This window comes from Drosophila erecta, unplaced genomic scaffold (assembly GCF_003286155.1).
Source record: "Drosophila erecta strain 14021-0224.00,06,07 unplaced genomic scaffold, DereRS2 tig00000305-arrow-arrow-pilon, whole genome shotgun sequence".
In the NCBI taxonomy this organism is placed as follows: Eukaryota; Metazoa; Arthropoda; class Insecta; order Diptera; family Drosophilidae; genus Drosophila; species Drosophila erecta.
Window position 1 is genome coordinate 205,874 of NW_020825220.1, and position 19,820 is coordinate 225,693.

General features: G+C 38.9%; 1 protein-coding gene across 1 annotated transcript; it reads right to left on the reverse strand.

Annotated features, from left to right (window-relative positions):
- Positions 1 to 2,172: 2,172 nt before the first annotated feature.
- LOC113564680 lies at positions 2,173 to 15,956 on the reverse strand. The gene is made up of 3 exons (XM_026983520.1): positions 15,908 to 15,956; positions 2,963 to 3,049; positions 2,173 to 2,904 (listed from the first exon to the last, which is right to left on the reverse strand). The coding sequence occupies exons 1-3, from the start codon at positions 15,954 to 15,956 to the stop codon at positions 2,615 to 2,617; spliced, it is 426 nt and encodes a 141-aa protein (XP_026839321.1). The 3' UTR covers positions 2,173 to 2,614.
- Positions 15,957 to 19,820: the final 3,864 nt, after the last annotated feature.

The window sequence follows — 19,820 nt, forward strand, 5'->3', positions numbered from 1 at the left end:
CAAGAGGTAGAAGAGTTGAAAGATGTCACTAGGACTAGGACGTCACTAGGAAGATGTCGCAGGGACGAGAAGTTTTATGGCGGGGGTCAAAAGATGTGAGAAAGGGTGTGAGAGAAGACACGCCAATGTTGATATGCGAAATTAAAGTTATGGAAAAAATGAATAGTTTGAAGTTTTGATGCGTAGATTGGAGATGTCTCTATAATTAAGTTTGTAAAAGGAAAATCAATCATGAGATGAATTGTCAATTAATGTTTGTGTAAGCGGCTCTATAAGTTAATAAATGTAAGAGAAAAATACATTGAAGTTTGTTAAAAAAAATATGGGAATTAAGTTGATGAAATTGTGTGAATTGGACTTGAATGGTAGATAAGACACACGAGGACGTGTGATAGGTCAGGAAGGCTGTGTCGGAGCGCGTCTCTAGGAATTTTGGGAATCTGATGAAATTGTAGCATTGTGGTGAAATTCTGAGAGGCACTGCAGCAGAGGTGCAGACGGCCTCTGCAGCTGAGTGAGGTCCGATCTGGTTGTCATAAATAGTGTGTTAGAGAGGGATGACAATATAGTGAACGCCAGTGTTGTGTATAGACCGAATAGAATATGAGGAAGATTGGTAAAAAGGAGAAAATCACCTCAGTGAAGTTTGACTGGTGGAATAGATCGGAACCAAAATTATAAAACTTACATATAAAACGGATAAGACTCCCCTAATGCGGACATATATATATGAGAAATATCTACAATGTGCAAAACAGAACATAAAGACACTAAACTTAGTTATGAATTAATTAATTAATTTAATCCGAGAGAAAAATATGTCATCGACTTTTATTTAATCGATAATAAAACATTTGTGTCATGCATTGACATTTATTATAAATACGCTGCCTTAATTGAAGTCAGCTCTAGAGACTGGCTTGAAGCAAAAAGAGCTTTACTCAGAATCTTTAATGACATGGGAAAACCGTCCGAAATAAAGCCGATAAAGATTCTGCATTCATGTGTGCTGCATTACATGTATGGCTAAAGTCCGAAATCGTGAACATAAATGTCACAACAAGCAAAAATGGAATTTCTGACATTGAAAGGTTCCATAAAACTACCAACGAAAAGCTAAGAATCATAAATCATCTTCATTTATGCAGGAACACCCGCATATGACATCCAGCTAGAAACAAAAATAAATAGAATAGATAAGCTGAATGAAAACAGACATAGTTACGAAGTAGATACCAAATATAGACAAACACCGTTAGATAAAAGTAAAGCTACTAACCCTTTTAGGAAAACAGGTCAAATAAAACAAACAGATGACAAACATTACGAAGAAACTAATAGAAGATGAAAAATTGATCATTACAAATCTAATAAAAGTAAATACATTTCCAGCTCAACACTCAAATGGAACCTAATTAAACAACTAATCACAATAACCTTCATGTACCCTTTATGGGTACCGCATATAAATATCTTATTGGCACGTTAAATGAGAATGATAAAGAAGAACTTGAACAAAAAATCAATCATTTTTCCCAAAACTTAGTTCAAACTAATGAATTAAACGAAACAATAAAAGCAGTCAATGGAGGTATTGAAGTAATAAATCAGTTAGGCGCAATTTATGAAGGTGATCAAGGACTAGAACATTTAATATTCAATTTGCAACATTTCATGATAAATTTTACATTCAAAATAATCAAATTTAAAAACAATAATAATCCAGAGAACCACTATTAATTAAGTGTATTAAAGGTATACATCAATCACCAGCAGAGTGTAGATATTCTATAATCCATAATACTCTTGGAGTAATTTATATAGAGCCAAATATTATTTTATCTGGGAAATTATCAAAAACGGTTTTAAATCAAAATTGCATAAGTAATAGTATTAATATAATATAATAAACGCTTTTAATTGTTCTGTTCAAATATATAATATCTTAATAACAAGCACAACATTAGATTATACTCAAACTCAGGCAAGGGTTTGCTAAGCGATCAACTCGCACTCCAACTTCAAATCTAATTGTCTCCGATTCGAAGTTGTAATTTTTGTCTTGTAATATAAATATAAAATTTTTTCAAAACTTTTTGTATTTTTTTTTGTAATTATTTTAAACTATTACTGTAAATTATTGCAAATATTTGTCTGTATTTTTTTTTTTTTGGCACGACGCAATATTCGGTTGAATTATGAAAAATCTCGTCGATTTGTCGCTAAAAGCGCAGACGTAATAACCGGAGGTCCTTTCATATAAATTTGTATGGGGACCAACGAAGCCATCGAGTTTCCGTCGCAATAACCGGACTGACGCTATAAGCTATAAGATTCTACTGTATGTATATAGTGACATTTCCATAAGTCCCTTAGTCCCTACTTATTACAACACAGCAGTACACACACAACAAGCATACCCAATACTACCCTACACTTCGCAATTGTACTCAACCAATAGATAAGATAAAAACTGTTACCCAAATCCCAGAACCAAGGTCAAGTGGAAAAACCCCAAAATCGAACAAAGTCCAACGGACTCCGCCTTTCCCAATGCACTTATTAAGGCTCCGAAATGCTGGACACAATCTTTTTCAATGTATGGTTACCGGCACTACGCCGCTGCACTGACCGCTCCTAGGCCTTTACTAGTCTGAAGAAGCACCTGCAACACCGCGACCGTCAAGATCTCATCTTTGTAGTCGATCACCTCCACGGCAGCATTGTGGGAGGCCTTGGACTCCGTGCCGCCCATCTTGAAATTTCTTGTGTGTTGCTTTGAACTGGCGGTCTTCCTTCGCAAGGCGCCCGCTTGACTTCCTGTCAGTTGGCTCGAAAGTGACTTTTCCTTGATGAGTTGTTCTTTGGCCCGCCACTTGTCCTTCCCGTCCAGGACCTTGGAATCTGCAGGATTGAAGCGAAGATCAAGACCTTTCACCTTGGACAGCAATCTTTGCCTTGCCTTCAGACAGTCTTCTCCCGAGTATGACACCTTCCAGAAGAAGAAAGAACTTAACTGTCTCGATTGGCTGAAGTCTTCTTATATCGGCTCAGAGCTTTTTCGTAGCTACTCTGGTAATCTGGTCATGAGTCATATTTCATATTTCATATTTCCCCTGTTTTGGGTGTCAATACCCTGTTTCTAAACTATGCCCGTTACTGGAGTAAAATTTCCGTGGGGTCGATTGCGGCTGTTGGACTTTATGCCACCCGTTTTTTGCAGAACGGCATTTTCTGGGTTGCATTCCGTATAGTTAAGCGAAATGTTTGTAGACCTTCCTCTGCCTTAGATTCTGGATGGTTTTATGTGCGAATCTGCAAAGTCTTATAAATATACAAATAGGGCGTACGTAACATGCCCCACCATAAGTACAAGGTGGGCTCTCTATCTGCGAAGTTTTTAATAGTTTTTTGATAAAGTTGTGCTAACAAATGTGCTCCAAAAAGTTCTAATTTTGGCAGAGATAGCTTTAAGGTGGGAGCCACTCTGGACTTCGATGTGATTAGCTGTGATTAGAAGCCATGTATCTGAAGAGTGTGTATCGCGACGCAGCTGGGACATTCAAGCTGTTTGAATGCCTCGGGGTACTGACTTGTCCCAGCGTAGTTTTAGTAGCTGCAAAAATTGGATTGTAGCATCATGGACAAACTTGCAGTGATTTGAATCCTTGGCGATCCTTATGCCTTTTGCATAGACTGCGTTCGAGAGAGAGAGAGAGAGGATTCTCCTTCTGGCGATGTTGAATGAGGCTCCTCCATGGTCAAATGGTAGTCTACATCCAACCGCCCATCTGAGTTACGTCGTACCGTTTTTACATAGAACTCCTCAAAGTTTCGCTGCTCTGGCGTAAGTGTACTCTCGGGAATCTCCACATAATCGATGCGCCATAGCCGTTAAATTTATTCCTAAATTTTGTCTGGTGTGATAGATGAGCACTGATGAAGAACTCGACATCGACCAGACATAATCCATCCAAGTAACGTTTTCTGAAGTACTGGCAGATCCTTTCCTAATATAACTTGGCCGACAGCTAAGATATCGACGAAGGTTTGCGTGCCTAGAAGCAAATCGATGCGGCGAGACTTGTTGAAGCTATGAAATTTACCTGAGAACATGAATCCAGAAGCGCTCTTCCAATTCTGTAGCTTCCAGATATATCCTTGACCAAAATCAGTGCAGCGGCCAGGATGACACAATCGGAATGAGATTCCGTGTGAGTATGTGTGACTGCGTCCGAAACTTGTATAGACTCCGCTTGAGGTAGTGACAAGGGAGCTGCAGCCTATCCTGGTGACGGCCGATGAAGCAGCGAGTGATGCGGTAATGCACATGAGTGGCATCTCCGCGTCGACGGGCAGTTGGCTACAAGATGACCCTTGACAAGGAAATTAATGCATAGCTTGTAGCGCTTTACTGCATTGAGGCGATTATCTAGGGCGAGATTGATTAGTTCTGGGCATCTAAAGGTCTTGTGGTCTGTCTGTGAACAGATGTTACAAGTTTGTGTTGTGCAATTGAAGGACCGATTTGACTGATTCCTCAGCGAGCGCGACCTATGGCCACCTGGTTGACTTATAGGGGCTTCAGCAGTAGGCTTCTTATCCGATTCCAAATATTTGGAATCGGATATCGATTAGGCTGCGAAACTGCTGACCATTTGACTTGGCGACAGTTCGCAATGCGAAGAGTGACGGTATGTTATCCAAGAATACGGGAGTTGGGTTGTCATAGCGCTGCTTTAAGCGGTCCAGAGCCTTGATCTTACTCATGGATGGCTGGTGGCCAACGACTTGGTTAAACGACAAGATAAGTTTTTGTACTCGCAGTATTTGCCGTCAAATGTCGGCAATGATAAGCGCGGGAGCTTAACTGCAGATGTGTGCCCAAAATTAACCGTGGATTCATGAATGGCAGTGCTGTTTGCGTCTGGTCCAAATTGTTTCTGAATGCAAACCTTGACGTGCATAAATAGTTCCTCTATTTCGAAGCGAGTATTGCGCTGCGTCGCAGCTGGCTCCATCTGCTCTACGGCTTCCTGAGTTTAAAGCTTTATCCTGAGGATAAAGCAAGTTTAAAATATGATTCCAAAATCGACAAACGGCAAGACAATTCCAACGGAGATAAATTCAAGCCGAAACCTGGCTGGATTTGCTCATACGTGTAAGGTTTCGTTCGCTGAGCTTTGAGTTTCTCCAGCGAAGACATTTTGCAGATGTTTGTTTACTTTATTTATTTTCGATCTGGTAGTGCCTTGCCGTACAAGGTATTTGAGAGCGAGCGAGACGACGAGATGTAGTGGAAAATTTTCGTTCCCCAAGCCTAGAGTGCAACCGATGTGTTGCGGCAGAATGCGGTTTTGTATGGGGGTGCTTGTGGGGCTATAGATGTATAGATGAAGGACCGAGATGTCGACTCAAATTGTGACGATTACACTTGAAGGATGGTATGTCCACTCCAACGACGTCCAGGGATGCAGCGGGAGACCCTTGAATATAGCCGGCAGCTGCTGCTATGAGTTGTGCGCAAATACACGAGCGATAATTCTATTCTCTCTTCCTATCTGCCACTCATTCGCTAGTACGAGTTGGCAGCATCATACAACAGATGTTATGTTAACAACATTCAAACGCGCGGAATCCAAATATAAACAAAATTATTCTAATTGGGTTTTGACCCAACAAAGGCTTTTCATACCAAGCCGATACTATAAGGCAGTTCAAATTTCAAATGCAATACCAGAAAAAGCGATCATATGCAATTCAAGTATGACTCTCATTTCATTAAAGCTGAAAAAGAGTTACTTAAAGTAGTGGAGAAGACTAGCAAATGTTTCAATTGTAGGGACGAGTCAAACATAAAAAGAGACGGTCCAAAAAGAAACAACAAATGTTTCAGATGCAACCAACAAGGACATAAGGCGGCTCAACGCAATGTCAAAATTGTAGCCAAGTAGGAGAAGAACACAAATGTAGTACAGATGTAAGGCGAGACAAAGCAATCATTTTTACGTTTTCAGGTCTAGAGTTGAAATACATTGGATTCGGAAAAATAACTTTCAAGAGATTTGTAGATACTGGAGCAGATCTTTGTTTGCTACGTCGCAGCCATTTATTTTATGTTAGGAAAAGGAAACCTGACGGGAGGTGAAAAATGTTTGACTTGAATCGGAGGAAGTCAAATCGTAACATATGGAACCCGACGAATACATATGACTTGATGCGATTTTAGGTAGAACTCTTCTACTAATGTTAGACAAGAAAATCACGAGAAATGGTACCGACTTTCTACCGAGATCAGACAGATATGTTGTGACAGGACTCAAAAAGCAGATCCAGGATGCAAGGAATTGTTTAACGAATTTCAGAGTTATCTGGTATCTTTATAGCAGACAGCAATCAAGGAAGAGTAGTCGCATTTGCCACATGCGCAATGAAGTGTTGTATAACTTATGATAAAAGAGTAAAAGCCGAAAAGATTCTTTCATTGTCCGATCCACATGAAAATCTTGTTTAATGACGACAAACCAGTGTCTCAGCATGCTTGACGTATCGCTTACACTGAGCAGAGGGTAATGGATGAGCAGGTTCTGGAGTGGCTTGACCAAAAGATTATCAAACCCAGTAGAATACGCTTCAAAGAATTAACAGAAACGTTTAATGGCCATGTTCGCAAGTTAAACGAGAAAACTGTTAGACACAATTTTCTATAGGTATAAATGGCCATAGTGATTGAGAAATTACAAGAAGGGGAAATTTTCACAGCATTGTGCTTACCCAACGGGATTTTCCATGTTCCGGTAGAGGTCAACTCCCAAAAGTATACCTCAGAAAGGCCAATACGAGTTTTTGTACGTGCCCTTTGGCATATCAAAATCACCGGCTGTGTTGATCGAAAGGCTATACAACGATTTTTGGACTAAAGTTATATTTTTTTGGGAAGTTCGTTGATGGACATGCGGTCATAACTAAACCTTTGTCAGATCTTATGAGGAAATATTGCAAATCGAATTTAGAGAGTTGCGTTCAAACAGTTAAAAGCAGCTTTGACCAATAAACCAGTTCTTAAACTGTATGATCCACAGATACATACGGACGCGTCTTAGTTTGACGCGTCTTAGTTTGGTTTTACTGTACTGTTGCAACTGTACAGTACTGTTGCAAAAGGATCAAGGAGAAGTACTAGCAATTATTGCAGAATTGACTTGCTTGTGTTTACTTGACTTTGACAAAAGGCTTGTGTAAGTTAACAACTGATAGAGCGACCAATATAAAAGCAGCAACATAGTTCACGTTTATAATGCCCTAGCAACTAAGTAGCTTCATATAAAAAATGCTGATGCGCCCAAACTGAGTTCAGCGCTCCACGCAAAGAACGGTCAGCAGCGGCAATCGGACACCCAATAGCCGGGGCACCGAACTGCGCTGCATAAATGCTGAGTCGGCTTGCCGACCATGAGCTTATGGCGTGATGCATTGGAGCTAGGGTAAATTCATATTTTCCATATTCTTTGTATTCAGTTCTAAGCGAGACCTCTACTAATAATTAGCTAATTACTCCGACAACAGCCGTTAAATATCTTCTATCATTTTGAAAGCTGATTGTGTCTGTAGGCCAGCAGTTAAGAAGGGTAGTTCCCCTTCCAACATAATCTTCTTAATCTAACATAGGAACTACAGCCAGCCGGCTAGACGCTCTTAGTGATATCCAACTAGAGCGAGGAACGACCACCCGCTACCTATGGACTACGCTCATCGGCCAACCGGCCAAAGCACAGTGACTGCAGCGGGGGACCGTCCCCTGATCCACTACTTATAAATTAATTTGTATATCCTAGGAACCAAGTTTAAGAGATTGTAATGGGCTTACCATGACGATGAAAAAGAAAAAGTTCTGTTGCGAGTGGCGAGATGGGCGATGTTTTTACAAGACTATGACTACAAAATCGAAGCAGGAACAAAGATAAGGCATGTAGACGCTCTCTCTCATGTTATGCTTTGACAGAGACTATAATACATAAGCTAACACAAGCAGTCAACAGTTTAGTCGAAACGAAGGTCTATAAAAAATACTACATTTCTAATCAGATATTGTTCAAGGACCCAGACAGAGAACTAATCGTCGTACCATTTCCAATGGGTGATGCGTACCGTGCACATTAAAGAATACCTAATAAACTGAAGGTCAAAACCTAGAGTACACAAAGAATATATATAAGGAGAATGTAATAGACTTAACACAAATTCAAAATGTTTGTGCTTTCGCGCCTACGAGCACGGGCGAAGAGTCACACTGGACCAAGCAGGCTTTGCCAACCAGGCAAATTCCACACAGACGGCGGAAACACTTGGCCTAGCCAGGGCTTTTATAAAGCGTGTACTGAGACTGAGCAGCGGACAGCGATCTGGTGAGGTAAACCTACCTAGTAGCACGAATCCAGTAGTCAGCAGCAAAGTCTTGGTAAAACCGGATCAGTAGATCAGGTTATGGTAATAACTCGAAGTAGTAGTAATTTTCCTTCCCCGTCTACCACCCGGCTTGGTACACCGATCCGTCTCTCTCTCTCCCGTGGCTGACCTAGCGGTACCCGAATTAGGGTTTTCTTGCTCTTGCGGCTGACCTAGCGGTCCCCAAGTGTCTCTGTCTCTATCGCGGCAGACCAAGCGGTCTCCGATTTAGGCCTGCACTACACGCTTGTGGCTTGTGAAGGCAAATCGTATTTCGTTGCTAAGTTAAAAACAAAGTGCTGAAAGTAGTTCAAAAGTTGTTTTGAGTGCATTTTAGTAAAGGCAAAAGCAGGTAGACAGGAGGGATTAGAGAGACAGGCGGTAATTTTTGGTAACCCATTCAGGGTTGTGTCAGACCGTGGTTCAGCTTACACATCAAATTTTTTCAAGGAATTTTGCGATGAACAACAGATCCAGCATTTATTGATCGTTACAGGTGTACCTCGTGGTAACGTTCAGGTGGAAAGAATGCACAAAATCGTAGTACCCATTTTGTCAAAGATGAGCCTAGAGAACCTTGTAAATTGATACAAACATGTCGGTAAAATTCAGCAATTGATAAACAATTTCGAACCCAGAAGTAATAAAATATATCCGTTCAAACTGTTATCAGGTGTTGACATTCGTGTTATTCACAGTTCAGAGCTTAACAAGCAGGTTCAGTAGTCTTTGGTACAGGAGTTAGAAGAAGAGCTTAATCAGATGCGGCAGGAGGCTAAGGAGAATATTGAAACATTGCAGGAAGAAAACAGGCGAACTTTTTATTTTAATAGAAAGGACGAAAAGCAGTACAAAGTCAACGATCTAGTTCCAATAAGTATGGTGTATCTTAAGTTAAAGGAAAAGTTTCTTGGTCCTTACAAACAGGCATGATTTTGACAAAGTGGAAGATGGCGCAGGTCCTTTGAAAACATTCACTGTAGCTGAGTTCATGAAAAATTTTTTACGAACACCCAGCATGATTTTGACAAAGTGGAAGATGACGAAGGTCCTTTGAACAAGCCTAGCTGATTCCAAAAACAATTTTTACGAACACTTAGTCAGGAGCCCTGAATGTAGGAATAAGAAACAAGCCAGAGAGCAAGTAGGTCGAGAGATGTGAAGTGGTCGTCGTTTCTAAGAACGTGAGAAAATATCTCTATATTCAAGAAAATTAACGAGCAGTCGATGCCGAGATCTCAAGCGTAACACATTGAATGAACACGTTTTTGTAAACTCATTAAAGTTTAAAACTACACACACATTTTTTGGTAAATATTAATAATAAACAAGGTAGAATGCTATAGTCAAGTTCCCCGACTATCAGATATCCGTTACTCAGTTAGTGGAAGTGCAAACGAGAAATTTCAAAATTTTCTGGAAAATCAGTAAAAATTATGAAAAAATAAAAATAATTTTAAAAGTGTTGCGTGAGAGTTTTGTGCGTTTTGAGGGCGTTAGAGTGGGCGTGGCAAAAAGTTGTTTGCCAAATTTTCAATATACATATATAAAAAAGTGGAAAAATATCAAATTTTTTTAAAAGTGTGGGCGGAAAATCTTTTTGGGCGGTTTGTGGGCGTTGGAGTGGGCGTGTTAAAAAGTTTTTTAGCAAATCTAAAGAAATTTACAAGATATGTTCAAAAATTAAAAATATCACTCTTTTTTGTAAAAATATGGGCGTGAGAGTTTTGACCGTTGAAGGCATGAAACTCCAGACGGCACGAGGCGCTGACTAAGCGCTCTGCTGAGTCCGCTGCCTCCAACCGAAGACTTGGCGGCCCTAATAAATTTGATTTGTATTTAGTTCGTAACAGACCAGAATTCAGAGCAGTTGGCTCTAATAAAAGAGCCATTTAATAATACAAACGTATTTGGTTTAATTGACGCCCAACGCGCTTAAGTGTCGTTATAACGTAAAATCCGTAATAAAAAGATCTAGAAATCAAGGTCTCGTAATCGGGTTTTCTTTGAAAACACTTTGGACTCGATCGCTGCACAACAACAGTGAACAGCAACACAAAAACAAAAAAATAATACAAAAACAAAACAACGCTCCACAAGCAACAGTGAAACCCCTGCGTATCAACAGTAAACAGCTAAATCAACGACAGCCAGAGGATAAACGGATCAACCAGCTACCGTCTTCGCTGCATTTTAATATACCAATATATCATGTAAGTGAGATCTTTATTTTCAATTTACCTCTTTTAACGTCAACCTCTTTTTAAAAAAAATACACATAATAAATAACGACATAAAACAAATAAAAAGGGATTGATTGCAATTAAAAGTTCAAGTACTGTGATTTTCATTTACAAATGTTTTAAAAAAATGAAGAAGGAAAATTAAAGTCTTTCCTAAAAAGTAATTCTTTCTCATAAACATTATAAAATAAATAATCATAAACTTATCATTGTCCGATGTATAGGAACAGTAACGAAAACAACGACAGTGACGAGGACTTAATACAGAGCTATAAAGACATAAGAACTAATAACCAACAAGGGGGTTACACTGACGGTACTGAGACCGATGAAGATATAGAATTAAAAAACTTAATAGACGGCTTTACAGACAAAGTAAAAATGGTTAACGATCAAGAATTTCAAAATCAAAATCAGGACCTTCAACAAGAGGCAACACCAACACAGGAACAGGCGAAAACCTCAGGTACCATTAGTAATAAAGATGTAATTAGACTCATGGAAGCGGCCGTAAATGGCGCACTAGAGCATCAACAAAAAATATTCTCAGACAAGCTTAAAGAGGTTGAGAATAGGCAGAGAATAAATAAGGGTGGACCCTTAGTGTTATGCGAGCAAATACCACACAACGCAGCTATCCCTTGTAATGAACCACTAGACTTGGTGAAGTCCATACCAATTTTTGACGGCAAACAAGATGAGTATGTCGCATGGCGAACCGCAGCAGTTAACGCCTACGAAATCTACAAACCATATTTGGGTAGTTCTAGAACCTATCAGGCCGTAGGAATCATACGTAACAAGGTAATAAGCCCCGCGGGAGTAATGCTTACGTCACATAATACAGTACTTAATTTTGATGCTATAATAGTTACAATGGACTGCGCATATGCAGAACAAACTCCCATCGAGGTTACGCAGCAGCAAATGGTTACTATGCGTCAAGGAGAACTTCCCCTAATGACTTTTTATAATGAGATTGAGAAAAAGCTAACTCTTATTATTAGTAAGACTTTGTTGTCTTATGACACAGGTACTGCCGCTATCTTAAATAATAGATCACGGCATGACGCTTTGAACGCTTTTGTGACCGGGTAGTTCTCTCAGCTGCGCCCAAAGATTTGCCATCAGCATTAGCCGGCTCAACGGGCAGAGTCTTGCAATGAACGAGCCTGGTTCGTTGCAAGCTTTAATAAAAATTTAGAAGAAAAATCTTACAATTCGGAAAACCGTCGCCAGGGTAACCGTTTTCATAACACCCCACAAGGTAATAACCACAACAACTCCCAGGGTGCTTTCCAGAAAAACCAAAACTATAATGCACAGGGCACTAGTATTCAAGCTAAAGTCCCTAAATTTTCTAAAAACCAAGGACATAAAGGCCAAACGCAACAGAACAATGAATAAAATAATCCTCGGAAAGGCTATACGCAAAACCAAGGTCCTGAACCAATGGACGTCGGCCCCACATCACGTTCTAAATTCAGGGGCAAGCAGACAGCTCAAGCAGACGACTCAAGAGCAGTGAAATGACCAGGAGTATAGGGTAAAGTCATCCTACGAAGCAGCGGAAATCGAGGCAGATAACACGTCCGATTCCGAATCATGTAATTTTTTAGGGGAACGTCCCTGCTGCCGTACATAATTCGTACGATAGCGGGGCGGGAAATTAGGTTACTGTTGGATACAGTAGCCTCCAAAAATTACATAAAACCTCTAACAGAAACCTAACCTAACCTCTAACACTTCAAACCGGTGGAGACACCATTCGAAGTCACATCAATCCATGGTCATACAAAAATAGAACAAAAGTGTCTGATCCATCTATTCAATGTTAAGTCATATTTCTTCTTGTTAAACAACCTGAACGGATATGACGGAATTGTTGGACTAGATGTGCTAAAAAGGGTCAACGCAAAAATTGATCTAACAAAAAACATCATCGAGCATGATCATGGTACGGAGCAAATTTTTTACTCAAAATGCAGAAATGTAAACTTTATTAACATCGATGACGTGGACGCCGTCAACGAAGATTTCAAAAAGATGATCAAAAACAGATCAAAAGCCTTTGCGGACCCAAACGAGTCCCTCCCCTTTAATATAAATACGGTCGCCACGATCCGCACTGACGGGGAACCCGTATATTCAAAACTTTACCCATATCCGATGGGTGTAGCCGATTTCGTCAACACGGAAGTTAAACAACTTCTAACAGACGGAATAACAAGGCCATCCCGGTCGCCATACAATAACCCAATTTGGGTTGTTGATAAGAAGGGTTTGGACGAAGAAGGTCATAGGAAGAAACGTCTCGTTATTGACTTCAGGAAACTGAATCCGAAAACAATTGATGACAAGTATCCTATACCATCCATATCGACCATACTGTCGAACATTGGAAAAGCTCAGTACTTCACGACTCTTGATCTGAAGTCGGGCTTCCGTTAAATTGAGCTCACAGAGAGCGATCGAGAAAAGGCAGCTTTTTCGGCCAACAACGGGAAGTATGAATTCTGCAGACTTCCCTTTGGTTTAAAAAATGCCCCTAGTATTTTCCAACGGGCCATAGATGATGTTCTGAGAGAACACATCGGTAAAACTTGCTATGTCTACGTCGAACATTGGAGAGCCATGTCAACGATATAAACACGGTTCTTAAAAATATTGTGCGATGCAGGCATGAGATTGTCTGTACAAAAATCTAAGTTCTTTAAAGAGAACGTAGAATATTTGGTATTCATAGTGTCCCGAGGGGAATTAAAACTTCACCTGAAAAGGTTAAGGCTATAAAAGAATTTCAACCTCCATCCACATTGTTCAGTTTCTGGGATTGGCCAGTTATGCTAGCATCGCAAAACTTCTGACGAATATTCTAAAAGGTGACAACGGAAAAATTGGTGCAAAAATTGGTACAAGCCGGGAAAAGAAAACCACGTAGCCGACGCCTTGTCGCGGCAAAACGTAAATGCTTTAGATAATGATATCCACAGCGAGGATTCGTTGATCTGTAGAGTCAACAGAAAAACCTGTAAACTGTTTCAGGAACCAAATAGTGATCGAACAAGCGGATTTCCCGTCTATAAAGTCAATCATCCTTTTTAAATAAAAAACACGTCACATTGTGCGATTTACAGACCGCACAACATTGCTTCGCTCACTAACAGATTTAGTAAAAATAGATGTCGGCAATGCAACCTACCTACCTACCTAGCTACTGCTAGCTACCTATACTCGCCTTCATTCAGCTCGAATTTTCCCTCGACGACATGTAGACATTGTAAGAGCATGGTGATTGATATAGCAAACAGTACCGAACAAAGGGCAAATATGACCACGGAACACAATAGAGACCATAGAGCAGGACAGGAAAAAGTAAAACAGGTCCTTCGTGACTACTTTTTTCCCAAAATTAGCCAGCTAGCGGCAGAAATCACCGCAAATTGCAGAACGTATTCCAAAGCAAAATACAATCGTCACAAACCATAGCGGAAACACCAATTCCCGGTTATACTGGGGAAATTATCCATATAGATATATTTTCAACTGATCAAAAGCATTTTCTAACTTGTATCGACAGATTTTCAAAATTCACTCTAGTCCAATCGATTCAAGAGCAATCGTAGATATCAAAACTCCGATACTACAACTAATAAATCTGTTCCCCAAAATAAAAACAGTTTACTGCGACAATGAAAGGTCTATCAACTCACAAACCATACGAACCATCCTAGAAAATAGGTATGGTATACAGGTCTCAAATGCGCCCCCGTTGCACAGCACATCTAATGGCCAAGCTGAGAGATTTTATAGCGCCCTAGCGGAAATCGCACAGTGCATCAAGATAGATCAAAACATAACCGAGGCGACCGACCTTATTCTATTCGCAACAATAGAATATAACAGAACTGTCCACTCGGTTACAAATAAAAAGCCTCATGAAATAGTTCACGCTATTCCACCAGATCTTGCGGGCACAATAAGAGACAAAATCAAAGAGGCTCAAGAGAAAACAGATAGGTACTCAAATGCACACAAAGGTAATTTGCAGTACCAAGTAGTCGAAAAAGTCTGGTTAAAAACCGACAGACGCCTGCGTACCAAATTAACGCCACTCTGCTCAGAAGAGGTCATTGAGGCTGATCTGGGCACGATATTGCTTTTTAAAGGGAGGGTGGTCCATAAGGACAACCTTCGGTAAGAGGGTGCCCAATTTAATATTATATTTTTTTATAAATTTTTTTATATTATCACCTTTTTATACTTTAGTGACGTTTCTTACTCTCTATATTTTATATTTTTCGCACTTAGGTTAGGAAACTTGCTACTTCAACAGCTAACGGCAGCTAACGGACTCGGTAAACGGACAGATAGAAATAAACGACAAAATACAATTGCAATTAAACACACTGACCTCATCCATGAATTCTATTTTAAAATCGGACAACTTAGACACAGAACATTTGTACGAGACGATTTTGGCAAAAAACCGTGTTGTAATTCAACACTTGAAAATTTAATACTTGCAATCACCCTTTCCAAATTAAACGAAATAGGTCCAATAATCTTGAATGACGTAAGGGAGATTGAAAGTAAACATCCCACAAGCGTTAGCGTGTCAGATATTTTAGAGGTAGCTAGCATAAAAACTTTTAAAAATCGAGACCTATTGTACTTTTTAATAAAATTTCCAAAGCCTTTGTTAACTTGTAGAAAAATAAGAATATTCCTGGTATAGCATGAAAATAGAATCATAGATTTCGAGGACGGTAGGATGGTCACGGAAACCTTCGCCGTCAAGGACTGCAATGTATCAGCGGGCACCACCTTCTGCAGGAGATCGAAAGCGCCAACCTGCGCACAACAACTCATCTCTGGCATGGTCGCCCATTGCAACACCCAGCCTGGACACTTGGACCCAGTCACCATGACGAGGGAACGCTCATCACCAACGATGTAACGATGAATATCACCGACGAAAAGGGAATATTAGTATATTAATATTAGGAACTTACCTGGTATCATATACCGAAAAAATTAAAGTAAACGGCACCCTTTACGTCAACAATATCGGAACATCAAAGAAAAAAGCCGCAGTTTCAGCCATGGCTCAAGTAAACGTTCTGAAACATCTAGAGCGCCTTAGTCTGTCATCAATTCACGGATGAGCGTTAAAAATCTGCAGCACATCAACCACCTTCAATCCAGTCTGCCATCACGCAACACCTGGATCTTTTGCTCTGTCTCCTCCACAGCCTCAATAACCATGGTCATAATCTTTCTCATCTACCGTCTGAAAGCCAAACGTCAACAACCGTCTAAGACCATTGAATCCGGGACGACTTCATCTTAAGACAAGGAGGACTTAACACGAACAAGTCAGAGGGGTGCAACGACCCGCCGAAATGCCATCCAAGACCGAATGTGCCAACAATAATATCGACGACGCTGAGCCAGCTCAGTAACGCATTTCACTTTAACGAAAGCGATGTACAAGGGTCAGCGTAATGCTAGGCGGGCATGTGCGCGGTGGGTGACCGTTGAAGGCCTGAAACTCCAGACGGCACGAGGAGCTGACTAAGCGCTCTGCTGAGTCCGCTGCCTGGTGGCCTTAATAAATTTGATTTGTATTTAGTTCGTAACAGACCAAAATTCAGAGCAGATGGCTCTAATAAAAGAACCATTTAATAATACAAACGTATTTTGTTTAATTTGTATACTTTATATGGTTGGAAACACTTCCTTCTACCTGTTACATAGTTTTTAAGAAATCTAGTAGAACCTTTTACTCTACAAGTAATGGGCATACGTATCTATGCACACAGACAAAATATTGAAAAACGAATTTCAACGACCTCGCTTTCGAGACCAATCCAAAATAAAATTGCATTCTACCTTACATAAATGTTACATTCTTTTTATATTTTACAACATTTTATGTTAGGTTAGTAAAAAGTAATTATTTATTTATTTATTTAATTAAAGTTTGTTTTTCATACACATATGTATGGATTGTCGAAGATTAAGATAAAATAACGAAAATGCACCTACATAAAGTAAAGAATTGCTTTTAATAAGTTATATTAATTGAATATTCGACACAAAAATGATTAATTGTTTTAATATGTATATAATGTATGTTAATTACATGTGAAGCATATATACTATTTACACACATATTTTAAACATATATTTATATATATATATATATATATATTACACATACATAATATATTATATATTTGCACACATATGTTTGAACACATTTCGGCAACCGATACTACAAATATAGTAATACTTACGTTCAAATGGGGAAAGGCTTTTAATACCCCAAATATAGACATTGAGATCGTTTTCGTCTCAAAATCAAGAAGGGTTTTTCTCATGAGAATGATTGAGACCACTGGTAAGCTGAGCACAGCCGATATCGGTTTATCTCGTTTTCAATTTTTCTGGGTGCACCGGCAAAACAGATGTGTTAATGAATTTGCTTTAATACATACGGTTGTGATTATGTTTCCTAAAAGTTCTGTTTGCGTTTCAAAAATTCACATTTATATAACTGCTATTTAAGATTAGATCTACGAAGATCAGATGGCTTTTTTAAGAGAGTGAATGTGTCCTTGTAAAGATATTGTTAATATAACAATATAGTCTATATATACTAGTCGTGCAATATATTATTCATACAACGTTGAAATGGAGCAGGTATTTAAGACTAAAGGGAATTCTGGTATATTCATAATGACCCTTCTTGGAACCACCCATGTTTGCAATGGGAAAAATATAATGTAAATGTGAATGATAGTTACTTCGATCAGTCCTCAGTAATCAATATCCATAGCTTTTCCGACAATATGAAATATATATTCTTGATCAGGATATATTTATTCTTGATACTCGAGTAGTCGAGTCGAACGCCTCTATCTCGAACTCCTCGATCTGAAGGACTATTAAAGCTAGAAAGTTGAGATTAAGCATGCAGATTCCAGAGACATAGCAGAGACATCCAGAGCACCCAAGCTTGTGGCCACGCTCACAAACCGCCGAAAACTATTCCGCCCACACGTTGCTAATCTGATTCTAAGACTAATGACTCTAATTTCTAGGATAAAAATGATTTCCAAAATATGTAATTATTATTTGAACTGTTGTTATTATCCCGGCTTCTATTAAAGTCTATATTACTCTGTCTATGTTATTATGTGATACAATTTAGTTTGGTATCTAGGCACTTGGTAGGCGCTGTAGAACTCGCTGATTAGAGGATTCTCCGTCCAGTCCTGTGGTGTATTCCTCGTCAACATAGATCGGGCTCGTCCTGTAATGTGCATCCTGATAGCTGCATGTATAGTCCGTCCGACTATACTATATAGCTGCATGTATAGTCCGTCATCTTTATTTATAAAGGGCCAGATAAAGTTGGTCCCAATTGAAAATAAAAGAAAATTAATAATGGATACGTCTGAGATGATTTTTGGGGATTTAGCTGCTGCCAATATTGATGACATAATTAGATTATTTTAATTAGTAGACATTAGAAATCGTCATTCAGTCATAAGGTATATATCTTTATAACTATAAGTTTTATCGGTGACAACGACTCGAGCAGGGAAAGCCGACTTTAATTAGAAGAGTTCGATCAATACAGTTCTGATGATAGGGTTTCAGCATCTTATATTTAATTAATTGGGATTGATCAATATGTTTATGCTGACTATGGGTTCGCAGGCTGGGCCCTTTGTTTAAAAGATAAAAAATTGTTTATGTTTGTCGACGTTAGGCCGCGTGAAATGTTTACAATTATCAAAAGGGTGGGAAAACTGTATTTTTATATGTTTAGATCGTATTGATTTTAATAACTCTTATATGTGGCTCTGGACCTATTTTATCGACAAATGGAATATGTAATATGTAAACGCTACCAACTCACACTGGTTGGACAAGCTTTCAAAATTGTTGTTTTTAACTGAAATAATAGTTTTGCTAACTTCCTAAATTACTAAATTACTTAAATAATTAATTATTTATATCTAAATCGCATCCTAGAAATTTGACAGTTTTTAAAGCCTGTTTGACGTAAATGTTCCTTATAAAGTACATAAATAAAAAAACCCATTAAATCAATTTTAAGATTCAATTGTTACCAGCTCCAGCGCAGCTAACTTACTTGATTGCACAATATACTATTAACTAAGGGAACCACGTTTACGGGTGCGTGATATAAATAGTAAGACCAGATCAGGCTATAATCAAGATGTCGTACGCATATCCTTTTTGCACCCTCATAAAATTGACCTAAAGAATTACACATAGAACAGCACGAACCTTGAACAAAGGGATGGGTGCAACTCGCTTGTGGAGTCAGATTAATAGCAATAAAGGAAATGCGATTCAGCAATTAGCAAGTGTGAAATGGTTAGTACAATCGTTTCGATAGTACTTTCTACTGATATTCCAAAAAATGTTAATATTTCCCGTTTGCACTTCCACTAGCTGAGTAACGGGTATCTGATAGTTGGGGAACTCGACTATAGCATTCTATCTGTTTCCTTTTTGTAGTTGACCGAATTTTATAAAAGTTTATTTGCAAGCTAAACGTAAAAAATAATATAAGAAAACCCACTTATTTACAATTTTTACTGTTGCTAAAGCATTCGTAAGATAGCTTTATAAAATTGTCGTCCCCTCAAGCCCATTCCAGCACATAGAGGAAGTTCTCTATAAGTTCCAAAAGCATTGCTTTTAAAATGTGTAACTAGTTTTGAGGGACGTAAAGGCAAAACTGGGTAAATTGTCTAGCATGTCGAAGCTAAAAAAATATAGAAATATATAAGACATTTTTATAAATAAAGCAGAGCCGGCTGGCTATTATATTCACCTCAACTGTATCGTCAACTACATTAACCATGCCAGTAAACATGCTTTGTAAATTAACGTTGCCCTAATTTACATGAGCACCTTATTTATACGATTCAGCACCTTTAATTACCTTAAAGTGTTTGTGGTCAAACTACTTACCATTTTTGTGGAATTGATAATAGAACAGAAGTTCATGGAGTATGTATATAAGAGCGCCTTTTAATTTTGGAAGCCTAGTTGAAAATTGTTCCGCAATTCGTCTATACGTTT

Coding starts and splice junctions, on each gene's coding strand:
- LOC113564680 (XM_026983520.1), bottom strand. CDS start 15,956: ATGGTTATTGAGGCTGTGGAGGAGACAGAGCAAAAGATCCAGGTGTTG. Junction 3,050..15,907: donor GCAAAAGATCCAGGTGTTGC/GTGATGGCAGAC, acceptor AAAAGCTCTGAG/CCGATATAAGAAGACTTCAG. Junction 2,905..2,962: donor CGGGAGAAGACTGTCTGAAG/GCAAGGCAAAGA, acceptor TCAATCCTGCAG/ATTCCAAGGTCCTGGACGGG.